Raw genomic sequence first — 12723 nt, 5'->3', positions numbered from 1 at the left:
TGTCAGGAAACACAAACACACACACACACACACACAAACACATAATAATCCAGGGAGCATTTGGGACAGACTGGATAAAACGTCATTGCAGGACACTCGTGTGAGCTTTAAACATTTTACTTAGAAAGGCACAAACTATGATTTCCTGGTAAATTATTTTGATGTAAGAAATAAAAATTGAAAGATATATCTTTCTCCTTTCATGTAAATCAACAACATGTTTCGGCCATAACTCAGATATAAGTGGTGTGAAGGACTCTTCCTAGATCAGTCTTTATTAAGTTGTTTTCTTAACTGTTAATTTCAAACCTAAAGTTTTTCCACTGTCATTTTCTTTTCTTTCTTTTTTTTTCCAAAAGTGCAATAATAATAAGAGAGCTTAATATCTGTTTCTCTCAATCTTCCACAGTACCTGAGGCCAGTGACTGTGCTACAAAGTCCATGTTGACAAACATAAAGAAAGCCAGAGTGAGGGAAAAGAACGGAACTCCAGAACACTACAACATAAAATTAAGTTTTCAATGCAGGAATTTGCAGGAAAAAACTGAGGATTCAATTACAAAATAAGAAAAAAAAAATACATAAAATCCTCCAAATTCTGTTTTATACAGTAGATGAAATGCTTCCTGTGTCTCTCAGATTAACATCAGCATAGTTCACCTTTTCCTCTTTACCTTGATCCCAAAACACACACCAAAGGAAGGAAAAAAACAAACAAGAAAACAAGAAAATTTCCTAAGGAGCAGATTTCTTTCACTTGAACCACTTCCATGATTCCCCTGATCAACAGTTGGCTGTTGGAACAATACACCTTCTTTATGGAATCTAGAATACAACAACTGTTTCAAACAGTATCTTTTTTTCATATTCACGCCACGGTATTCGAGTTTCATTGTTACAGCTTTTTTACTTTTTCCTCTCAAGCCCCCCGTTGTAATGCAGGTACGTTCATTTTTCTTCAGTAAAGGAATCAAGAGTCTGTTGTGGAGTCAGTAGGACTGCAACATTCCTTTAACTCGTCAGTAGCTGGGGGGAGGGGGAGCACTGAGATCGAGAGAGAGAGACAGAGAGAGAGAGAGAGACAGAGAGCGTGGGGCAGTGAGGCAGGGTACAAAGTGAAAGGGGAAACAAGGTGAGAGGAGTAAAGAGGTGAAGGGGAAGCTGGAAAGAGAAAAAGAGGCAAGGGGGGATCTGTGAAGTTGCTTCCATTTAAAACTTGACAGTGACCGCAATGTTTTCAAGTTCTCTCCATTCTCTTGTTTCACTTGTGCCTCTGGAGGGCTTTCCTCTTTCTCCTTTTGAAGAAACAACAGCACCTGCGGGGAAAACAGAGCAACAATTCCATTAGAGTAAGACATGTGAAGACAGAAATACATGCAAATGAAGTAGTGATGTCTAAACAAAATGTTATAACTATCATTGAATAGCTTATCTTAGTATAAAATCTGAAAACAGAGGGGGGAAATTTTGTTTTTACGTTAACTTGTAGGTAGATAGGTAGATAGATAGATAGATAGATAGATAGATAGATAGGTAGATAGGTAGATAGGTAGATAGATAGATAGATAGATAGATAGATAGATAGATAGATAGATAGATAGATAGATAGATAGATAGATAGACAGACAGACAGACAGACAGTTGGAGTTACTTTTAAGCTAATGAGACTCAACTAGCTTCCATTTCACAGCTGGATCTAGATCCAAGAAAATGCACATGGTTCCCACACCCTAAAGCTGGAGATACTGGTAAAGACAGAATGATGTTTTCTGTGCATGGAGACAGTTTCATACTTGGTTTCATCAGCCACTTCGACCTCAGTGGGAGCAGTGATGGGAGCGTTGGAGTGTCCGGCTGTGGGATCATCAGTGTTCAGCTCTCCATTCGTTGAGCTCATCACCTGTATTAACAGAAAAGCACAACACACTGCTGAGACACACACATTTACACTTTGAGTCTGTGCAGGGTGGAGATGAACAGTCATATGAAATATACAGTCGTCATCTATTGACCTTCTCAAATAAGAAAAGCAAACGTCAATGTAAACGTGTAGCCTGTCCCAATGAAGCAACTTCAACCAAATTTAAAGGATATGTCCACATTTTTCCATGTCTGTTTTAAAACGTAAGTCACATGCACACATGGAAACTGAAACAAGCTTTGCTTCTAACAGCCGTGATGACGAGATTCCTTTCAAACACACCACAGATGCAGTGGAGGGAATTCTCAGTCATTGATCTCTAAAAGAAATAGTACATTTTGGGTCTTTTTTTATAACAAAATTCAATCTCTACTTATTATCTCTACTGCAACTGTGTGTGGAAACACACAAAAAATGAAGAGTCATGTAATGTCATAGAAAATATTCCTTTCTTAATATTGAAATAAGTTGATAACTTTAAATTAGAAAAATACACATGAACAATTCCTTTAGGTGCTCAAACATTGTTTGATCATTTACAATGACCCCGTCTTGAGGCTGTGCAATATGATAAAAACGTGTCACATATACAATATCCCTACACACATACGTATTCCATTTCAACTCTCAACTGTTTGCCAGAGAGTGAGCAAAAAAACTCCTGCACCATCATTTTTGTGTCACCTCTCTGTAATGTTTGACACAATTCTTGTGGAGGTAATTAAAGAAGTATGAGTTTGTTGTGGGAATTAGACCACACAACCTTATAGTGTCAATTCTATGTCAGACTTTTCATATCCAAGCAATGTACATGGAACAGAAGTAGCCCCTCTTATTACTCATTTTACTTTAGTTCACAGTTTATCCAAGTTCAGATTTTCTGCCTGCACCAGTGTTTGTGACAATTTAATCTAAAATATTGTTGTGAATACATTGTCTGATCAACACACCGTTTCTATCATCACACTCCACAAGCCTACTCTGTCTAGCAGCATTGGAACAAACTGTTTTACTACGCCTTCTAATGCATTATATAACAACATTGTACTGCAGGACGTTATTCTGCTCACTTCTATCAAACTTATGAAAAGGAAAATAACAAAAGGAATACAGACTGGTTGTTTAGGAGTGTATCTACAAAATAATGACTCGTGACTTTGGACCAGAACAAGACAATGGCTTCACATAATGGACGAGCAGCAGAGTCTCCAGACTTTAACCCCATAAAGCTGTTTCAGATTAACTCAACAGAAGGTGAAAGCAAAAACAACCTATTCATTTGTATTAAAATAACACTTTGAAAACTTTGATACATTTGGATGATTACAAATTTAGACCTCATCAATTGGGAATACATGAAACCTGCCCCAAAGTAAATGTATGAACACTTGTGAGAAAAATGTGAACTTGTCATTAAAAGCTGCAATTTCATCATGAGACAGTAGGTGGCATAATAGTGCCATATTTATTTTATAGGCCACTGAACTCTGATACTACAGAAAGGGACGTTTACAAAACTTAATAGTATAGTGAGATTTACATTATTCATTTTATAGTTGTGTTTATTTTATTATTTACATTATTATAGGAGGAAATTAAAAAGAAAGATCTATTGGCCATTTTTTGTTTTTGCAAAACAATAGTTGCTGGATGTCATCTTTGCATGGCCCTTCCTATGAGCAGCATACAGCAGATAAGGGGAATGAAAGCAAACAGAGCAGGCAGGACACTGACACACTGGGATTCAAACAGTGCGATGCACAAACAGAGGGGAGAAAAGCAACTGAAAGGGCAGGCAGTGTGAAGTCTGTGAGGAATGAGGGGATCAGACAAAACTATATGGCCCCATGCATTAGCCATCTGAGCAGCAGCAGCAGCAGCAGCAGTACCTGAACAGAACCCCCCAGCCGTTCAGCTGTGAGGTGCGACCCCAGAGTCTCCTTATTGGTCACGGGAGTGGGCTGAGACTCACTTCCTTTGGGCTCAGGAGACTTGATGCAAAGAGCAAAGAGGGTGGAGGCAGGTGGTGGCAGTGTGGTGAGAAGGAAAGGGGGGAGGGGAACGAGGGTTGTGGGGTCAGGGGTGAGGCAATGTGGTGGTGGGGGGTGTGGGCAGAGGTGTGGAGGGAGTGAATAAAAAAAAATTATAGAAGACATCTCCCAAGCAGAAGCAGGCTTGTTAAGACAAACTATGTTAATAAAGAAGAAGAGGGAAGCAAACAATTTTATGTGAAGCACAGATCGACACACTGACAAAGTCATGCAGGAGTAAAGAAATCGACCTTCGATCACCTCAGCCAGCACTGGATATTAACACAACAGTCATCCATCTGTTGTCATCCGCAAGAATACTTAGTCTATGGTACATATTTATTGATGATATAAGGGACTGTTCAACCTGGATGTTAGAAGTTTCACAGTTAATAAGCATGGTACAGAAAGGGCAAAGATATCACCAAGCCAATCGTGATAAAAAGAGAGCAGTAAAAAAGAAGGCTAGAGTCCACAGTAATAAGTCAGTCATAAATTTAATGCTCCACCTATATGACGCTACAGAGAAAAGTGACCCCTCAGCATGACTTGTACTATGACTTTTATCAGAAGGGTTCTATATATCATACACTACTTCTACAATAAAACTATCATATTTAGAATCTTCAAAGCTATACAACAAGACACTGATAGCATGCACAAAAACAAAAAAAAACAACCTACACCTGGTATGAACAATGCAATTTGCATTGTCACCTCATGCATGCAATGACTAGAGCTTAGAGTGGCAAGGTGTAAAGAATAAACAGAAGTCAAAAACTGGATTTGTTTCACAGAAAAAACTGTGGGTGTGTCTCATGACTGCGTCAGTTAATGTATGACTAGGCTAGGCTCCGGCGTCATGATGCTTGACAAAACTTTAGGCAAAGATTACTTCACTGCCAAGCAGATATAAAGAACCAGGAATGAAGGAAAACTGGAAGTGATCGGCAGCCATTTTTTTCCAGGAAGTTGCTTACAGTAGGACACAACCTAGCAGGAGAACTTGAATGACAGGGTTGGTTGGGTGACAGGTCAGTCAATTAGACTGACAGACTGGGTGCATGGGTGTGGTGTTTGCTGTGTTTTTAATGTTGATGACCTCACCTGGTTTTTGGTCTGCTGTTGTGCTTTGTCTCTGCTGCTGGGCTGCAGGGGCGTGTCACTGGGGATCGGGCCAATCGGTGTGGGCTGAAAGGTGAGGATAACAGCTGTTCATTACGAGAGATGAAAGATAGAAAACACTGCAATGTGGAAGATCCAATCCAATGTCTAATATTAGGGAGGGTTTAGTATCAGACATAGATAATACAATTTCACAAACATGCTCAATGGGTGTATCTTCTAATATGAACCCTTTATACAGTATGCACTTTCTGCACATTTTTTGGAGACGAAATGCTAAAATTACTACAGAAATGAAGAACCGCTCTGTCTGTATTAACCACATAAACCAATGAAGAAGTGCAAAGGAAATGGCAAAGAGAGTGGAAGAGTGAAGAAAGTTGTGAAAGTGCCTACATCCCTTCCTGACTGTGGTTGAGGAGTCCTCACTTTGTTGCACTCTGCAGTCTTACCATTAAGTCACACTTGTGCTAACACACTGTACCTTCAAATTCCACCCTAGGTTCGTATGGCCTACAATGTGCACGATTTTGGATAACAGGGTCTGCAACAGGACTCAGTCATGATCATAATGATTAGAGAGAGAAATGAAGCAACTGTAGTGATTAGACTTGAAGGACCAATCAAAGCGTTTCAGAGGGAAAATAGGGAGACGAGTGGATTCGGTGAGAGGCACTCACAAGTGATTTGCCGACCCAGTCATACTCATAGTCAAAGACATAGCCATTCCTATCGAACAGATCAGTGAAGAGCTTCCTCAAGTAGTCGTAATCAGGCTTCTCAAAGAAGTCCAGCCTCCTCACATAGCGCAGGTAGGTGGCCATCTCTTCTGTAACAAAAGGGAACACAGTCAAATAAGAGAGAACCAGAATCCAAACATGGAAGATGTGCAGTAAAATGGTGAAAATCAGCTGGTTCTACTGACCAGGGAAGCTTTCGCAAAGCACTTCAATTGGCGTCGCTCGTTTGGTGTCCCCAATTTTCTGATACCTCTCCTTCAATGTGTCGGCCTTGAAGAGAAAGAAATAGTCAATGTTGTACCCATATCTGGTCACTATAGTTTTTATTATTAAATGCTGACTGTATTGATGAGAACTTGCTTTGGCCTGAGCCACCAAACATCCCCCACATTCATCTAAGCGAGAGCTTCCTCCCACATAACAAATGTTCAGAATGAGGCGCCTTGTCTTTCTAGTCTATTCCACATACACCTTTGATATTGACCACTTCAAAAAGCCCCAGCAACACTGCAACCCGGTTTATACAACAGTCCTACAGATTTCCATCAACAAACGAGACAAATCATGCTGCAAATATAATGAAGTGATGGCATATGGCAGTTTGCTGGCAAGTGGTTTTGGTGTACGTGGGAAAAAAAGAACCTACGGCTGTTCTCAAATTAAATTCCAAATATTATTATATCATCAAAAGCAATACTAATATTCACTTTTGTAAATTCATATTTGATTGGTAAAAAGGCAGCACTACTGCAGCGGTCACGATAGATGAGTTAAGACAATTAAAAAAATATAAACACTCAGAGAAATTAATTATACAAGAGGATTGAAAGAGAATCATCCGAGTCAGCTGGTACGACAAAAACAAAAAGTGGCAGAGGGAGGACGAGAAAACCACAGCCCACAATTACTTTTCATAAGACATACACAAAAATGTGAGGATTACTTTAGGACATAGCGCTCACTCAGTCAGAGGATATTAATTTTTTCTTGCTTTTGTCTCAGTGTGATGTGGAAAATAAACACAACTATAATGCTTCCCATCTGACAGGCACACCAATGGAGAGACTGTGAAAAATCCCCACAAGAAGATGTTAGATGTTAAAACTAGGCTTGCTCTCTGAGTCAAGTGGATATAAAGTATAAAAACTACTGAGCGCAGCAGTAAAAGGGTAAATCTCCGAGCTAAACATCAAGTTGATTACAGCAGTGTGATGCAAATCCTTATGTGCCAACATGTGCCTGACGTCAAACAATTTACAACATTACCTTAAGGCCCTGCCACGGTAGGCTTCCTCGAAGGAAGTACATGAACATGTGACCCAGCGCCTCCAAATCATCCCTTCTACTTTGCTCTGGAATTCACAGAACGAGACAGAATATTGGTTTAGATGTAAGAAACAAATTCATCCTGTAACCAGCAGACAAGAAAAACAGGCAGCTGCACAGTAGGATATTTAACATATATGAGCTGTTTCTTAAGAATTAAAATTAACCACATAGAGTGTAATGCAAAACTGAGGCAGAGTAGGCTTGGCTAAATTATATGTAGTGGAGAAGCAACAGTGTGCAGGTTTTCTTCCCATTGTTTGCAACAAAACTCTCCACCCACTCATTCCCTCTCCTTCAAGTAGAAGAACTAATCAATGAATCACCTGCTGAGATGACAGGCTGGATTTAAAATGTACACTCTCTGTGGCACATGGTGAAAAACATATAGCAGAGATTCTTAAAAAAATATCCAGGAAATAAGGACTTTAAAAAGGCAAATCTTGAAGACGCATGAAAGAGTAATGAATCATTACAGCATGACCATGAACGTTTTTATTATAATCTCAACAAAACCCCTTAGGTGTGGTAATATAAGTAACATATTTGTACAATGAACAGAACATTTAACTGAATGTGGGCCAACTGTGCCAACACAAACTTGAAGCACTACCTTGTAGCTCTCTTACCTTTTCCCAGGTGTGTGTTGATGCTCATGTAGCGTGCTGTCCCAGTCAGACTCTTGTGCTCCCTGTAGGGGATATGTTTTTTGGTCTCGGGATCTATGTACTCTTTGGCCAGACCAAAGTCAATAATGTGGATGGTGTGCTGCCTCTTGCTTCCTGGCCGCCCAACCAAGAAATTCTCTGGCTTCACATCTCTGTATATCAGACTCTTGGTGTGGACATACTCCATCCGTGTTATCTAGACAAGCAAAGAAAAGAGCAAAGATTAGGATACATTGATTTCAATCAGGCAGTTTTCAAACAAGAAAAGAAAAAGCATTCCATTCAATTAAAAAAAAAATAATTGAGGATACATTTTTGATAGTTTTTATACAATATTAGCAAGCTAAATTACTAGATACTGTAGAGTGAATGTTTAGTCATTTGTTAATTCCTGATCATCCAGACTCCATGACAGTGATGTCACCCAATTCCCGGGCTTACCAGCTGTATGGCTATCATGAGGACGGTCTTGAGGGAGAAGGTGCGGTCACAGAGGTCAAACAGGTCCTCTAGACTGGGTCCGAGGAGTTCCAGCACCATGGCATTGTATTTCCCGCAAGGACCAAAGTAATACACCTGAGGGATTCCCTCTGTGGAGACGCACACAAAAACAAACATAATCAGTTGACTTTGTCATGTGTACAATTATCAATACCATAACTATTACTATTCGGAGACTTGATCATTTAATTTCAACGTTTACTTTTGTATTTCCTTCATTCATATTTTTATTTAACTTGGTTTATTTCTATTTTAACATTCCCTGTTTTTATCTTTTGTTGCTTCTACATTTTGTCTTAATGACTTTTACATTATCTTATTATTAAAAATAAGATATCATAGATACTATGAGATGTGGCAGAATCTGATTTTGCTTCAGTTTCATCTCTGCCTCACACAAACCTTATTTTTTGTAATAATTTATTTTAAATGATATATTGGCATAGTGGTGTGACGGTGGTTCATTCACTGAAATGAATCAACAACATGGTGTTGCTAAGAAATGTAATATGGGAGGAGACTCTTTGCTCACACTGTGGAGGGTATGATGATTTAACCTCAACAGGTTTGACAGAGGCAGGTGTGGTTTACCAAAGTAAAGCAGCAAACGGTAGAAAAAGGTGAATGAAACCAAGTAAAAAAGAAAGGTCACTGCTATTATAAACCTCCACACCCAATCCTCAGTTGTGCGTATGACTTCGGAGGAATGCAGATGGTCCAACTTTGCTGTACAAGCCATCTTTACTTACGGTCAAACAACATTTTGACAATGGGAAAATTAGGGCATTAAAAACCAAACAGAAAATAGCAAATGACTTCTGGCAAAATCAAAGTCACAGCCACACAGGTGTCATGTGTCATATATAGCAATCCAGAGGCCTTTGGACCATTTCCTGCCATCATTGGCACAGCATCTACAAGCCGACCATGTCCCTGAAACCCAACTAACCAGAAGACACCACATCAATGTTGCTATGCCCGCTGTGGCACCAGCACTCATGTGGTGTGAGAGCCGAGAAGGAGAGACGGTGACTCAGACAGAAAGAGTCAGAGAGATTAAAATACAGATTTAAAAAAAAAGGAAATGAGAGAACAGACATTTGATCACACTGGTGTGAGCTAAAGATAAATGACTTTTGAGAATAGAAATGAGTCTGTCGTCCACAGCAGTCTGTCTGTCTGTCTGTCTGTCTAGATTGGGAATGTAAACGGAATTACAGGTAAATTTATCTGATTACCCTAATGGTCCAATAGGGCAGCAAGATACACTATTTGTGCATGTACATACAAATACTCCAGTTTATAGAATCTTCCTGGTAATGATGCCAATGACAAAGAGAAAAAAGGATCACCGGGAACTTGACTCATCACAGTTAGGCCCTAATCTAGAGTGCATCCAAAACATAGTCATCACAAGAAAGCACAGTGCATTATAATCTTCTGCTAGTGGATGTAAATAAAGATTATGCTTTACAGCAGTAATCTGACTGGAGAACATTGTGTGGTGATTCCAGTTCAAAGTTCAACACATACTGTGACATTACTTGCCCAATATCAAAGATTTGAACGGACAACAGTTGTGTTCGTTTCAAAAGCTAAATGACAAATTTAGCAAGCGGATAATCTCAGAAACACAAACCTGTTCACCTCTCTCGGGATAAATGTCTGGAATAACAGCTACGTATTACATTTTGTGACAGAAAATAAATCTTATAAGCTGCATTCAGCTTTGTGGAAAACACTCTGCAGGCCAACATAATGATGCCCTGACCACTGCCGCCTTGACAAATTGAGACAATCTAACCTATTGTATCGCTAGGCGAGCCCTCTCGAGCAACACATAACAAGTGGGAAGGTTGCATCATGACAGCGAAAGACAATGTTGTCCTAAGTTGAGATGTCAAAATTAAGGGCCATAAAGAAGACGACTAAAGGAGAGAAGACCAGAGAGAAGAGGAGTGGAGAGGGAATACGTATTAAAGATTTAGATTATGGAGTGCCTTGAGAGGAGGAGGAGCAGTAGTAGTGACTTCCATTAGCCTAGTGCTCTGGAGATTTTCTCACAAGGCTGAAATGTGATCAGGCTTGCACAGAGCTACAAATGCAACATAGAGTAGCTCACAAGTCCAACAAACCCACAAGACGCCTTAGGGCTGTGCACTCATCGAGAAAGGAAGGAAATGTCAATACTTGACTTATTGTTACTGATTATTCCAAGTATTTACAGCCTTCAACTTGTACTGCAGTGATTATTGTAATGCAGTGGTTACACTGCCTTATCGCGCTCATCACAGAGCCAAACTCTCATCAGGAAAACAAAAAAACTAAACAAATATGACTGAATAAACAACACAACATATCTGCCATTTCCCTCTTGCCTGCACCCTTTATGACACTGCTTTTGCATTCAAATATCTAAAAAAATATTTATACATTTTGAGCAGTTCTGGTTGAAATGGCTCCAACAGTCTTTTGAATATGTATTTCTATCGAAGGTAACAGATTGTTTAATCTTTTTATGGGGTCATCTGCTTGGTGGAGCTGCTGCAGTTCTGCAAAGGGATTGGCTTTGAAAACTGCCGCAAATAATAAACTTCAACTAAATGCACCTCTGTACTCAATAAAAGTGTGAAACCACAGACCTGCTGGTCGTGCAAATATTCCACAATAAAGGCCTTAAAATGATTGAAAGCCTTGGCACGTGTGACAGATACAGGCGTTGACTAACTGTTTGTTGGAGCTGTGTGAAACAAACAAATGCAGAGGGAGGCAAGCCTGTACTGGAGAAATCCTGTTCTGCTATCAAGGAAACTGGCACAGGACATAGCAACTGCAGTTGCACATGGGTTGGTGTATGTGTGGGCATGCATTGTGAGAGATTGGATTAGAAATCACAGAGACCAGAATAAAACACATTTAACCATCAATACAAATAAGCCACACCCTGACATCAAGAGTTTCCCCCTTGCTGCAGGTAGCACACAGTCAATCAGTGAGGCAGGGGGTAGTGCGGCTCTGGGGCTCTCTGTCTAAGTAGACACAACATAACAGCCCAATTGCAGGGACATCTATAAATAGTCAAGGACTGCCCTAACGCCCAACCTCCTTATCAACAGTGGAGGGCTTTTGCCACAAGGACCCAAGAATCTGGCATGTGTCACTAAACTACAGCCACATTTTTTAGACAAGAGAGGATCACTGCAACCTCTGAAATTTGTTGAATAACAAAAAATAAATTAACAGACTACATATAAAATGTTTCTGATGAAAAAAACTGTAGGCACAGACTGTTGAGGGTTTAAATATTTGCCAAGTGAATGTGTATGTGCAAGCTACAGAGAGGGCAAGATGAGGTCCGCCTGGCTATGTCCAATATGAACTGTATGCCCTCTGTGGGAATGCACAGAGCTGAAGCAGGCTACAGAGTCATGTCGAGATCCGCCTGCCAAGCATTGAGCTATAAGTTATCATGCCTTGCCCTCAAAGTGTGGCCCCCGTTTCACAGTTAGCTTCTTTCTGCATTTTCTGAACTCAAAGGGACTCAGCATCTATAAAACTAAAATATGACCGTCAGACTTCCTTCTGTAAATAGCTGACCAGGCAGAGCAGACCAAAGAGCTACTGCATCGGAGCCACTGCTGTGCATCATAGCACATTCGCATGGTCTGAAAATTGCTGTTGAACAAGCAAGACTCTGGCATCTGTGGAGGTGATTTAGCATAAATGAATACAATTTGTACCATCTGAACTGACTGTACAGAAAGGTAAACATTTTTTCTTACACTTGTATAACATGGGGAAACCTGAATGAACAATAGCTGTGCAACAACTGGCACATAAAGGTCAAATCCAGTATTCACTGAAGACCATTGCTTTCAGAGAAAACAACCTAAACTGTGAACATTAATTTGCTGTTATGTCACTAAGGCATTCCAGACAAAGATGTTCAATTACAAGAACTGGACAAACCAAACCAAACCAAAACCAGCTGCTGCTGATGAAGAAGCACAAACAAATCAAGTTGAATCAACTGACTAAACCACCTCCATACCAAGTGTCATCCTTTATAACTATTAGATCTCTGCCGCTTTCCATTCACGTACCTAGAAATGCGTTCATTTCTACACTATTATGTCATTATTAGAGCACCAGTGGCAATTATGAGTTCCTGCTTCCAACACAGGCATCTCCTGTAAATAAGCCTGTTTACAGTCATGTTGCTGTTCATTAGCAGTTAATATTCAGTTGGCATCTCTTACCTGAATTTCCCAACTGTTTGTAAAATCTATACTCCAAATGGAGTTGTGGCGCCCTCGACTTTATAGGTTCCTGAGAAGAGGGAAAAATAGGGAAAAGGTTAGTACACAATGAAAACATTGTTTCTTGAGTTTCTACATTCAATTATATAAATA

At 39.9% G+C, this 12723-nt stretch overlaps 1 protein-coding gene across 6 annotated transcripts in view; it reads right to left on the bottom strand.

The window, feature by feature from the left end:
* Positions 1-101: 101 nt before the first annotated feature.
* Positions 102-12723, bottom strand: part of csnk1g2b (casein kinase 1, gamma 2b) — a 28302-nt gene continuing 15680 nt past the window's right edge. For 3 of the 6 annotated variants that reach the window (XM_044044065.1, XM_044044066.1, XM_044044067.1), the window contains exons 3-12: positions 12571-12640; positions 8252-8400; positions 7772-8006; positions 7083-7168; positions 6002-6086; positions 5757-5905; positions 5059-5142; positions 3811-3912; positions 1794-1900; positions 102-1316 (exon numbers count right to left, since the gene is read on the bottom strand). In XM_044044065.1, the coding sequence (XP_043900000.1) occupies positions 1262-1316; positions 1794-1900; positions 3811-3912; positions 5059-5142; positions 5757-5905; positions 6002-6086; positions 7083-7168; positions 7772-8006; positions 8252-8400; positions 12571-12640 (1122 nt within the window). In that variant the 3' untranslated portion in view covers positions 102-1261. The remainder of the gene's footprint in view (positions 1317-1793; positions 1901-3810; positions 3913-5058; positions 5143-5756; positions 5906-6001; positions 6087-7082; positions 7169-7771; positions 8007-8251; positions 8401-12570; positions 12641-12723) is intronic. The other 3 variants (XM_044044068.1, XM_044044069.1, XM_044044070.1) reach the window with 3 other exon arrangements.

The sequence above is a fragment of the Solea senegalensis genome, linkage group LG14, assembly GCF_019176455.1.
Source record: "Solea senegalensis isolate Sse05_10M linkage group LG14, IFAPA_SoseM_1, whole genome shotgun sequence".
Lineage (NCBI taxonomy): Eukaryota > Metazoa > Chordata > Actinopteri > Pleuronectiformes > Soleidae > Solea > Solea senegalensis.
This window is presented reverse-complemented; position numbering and strand designations above follow the sequence as displayed.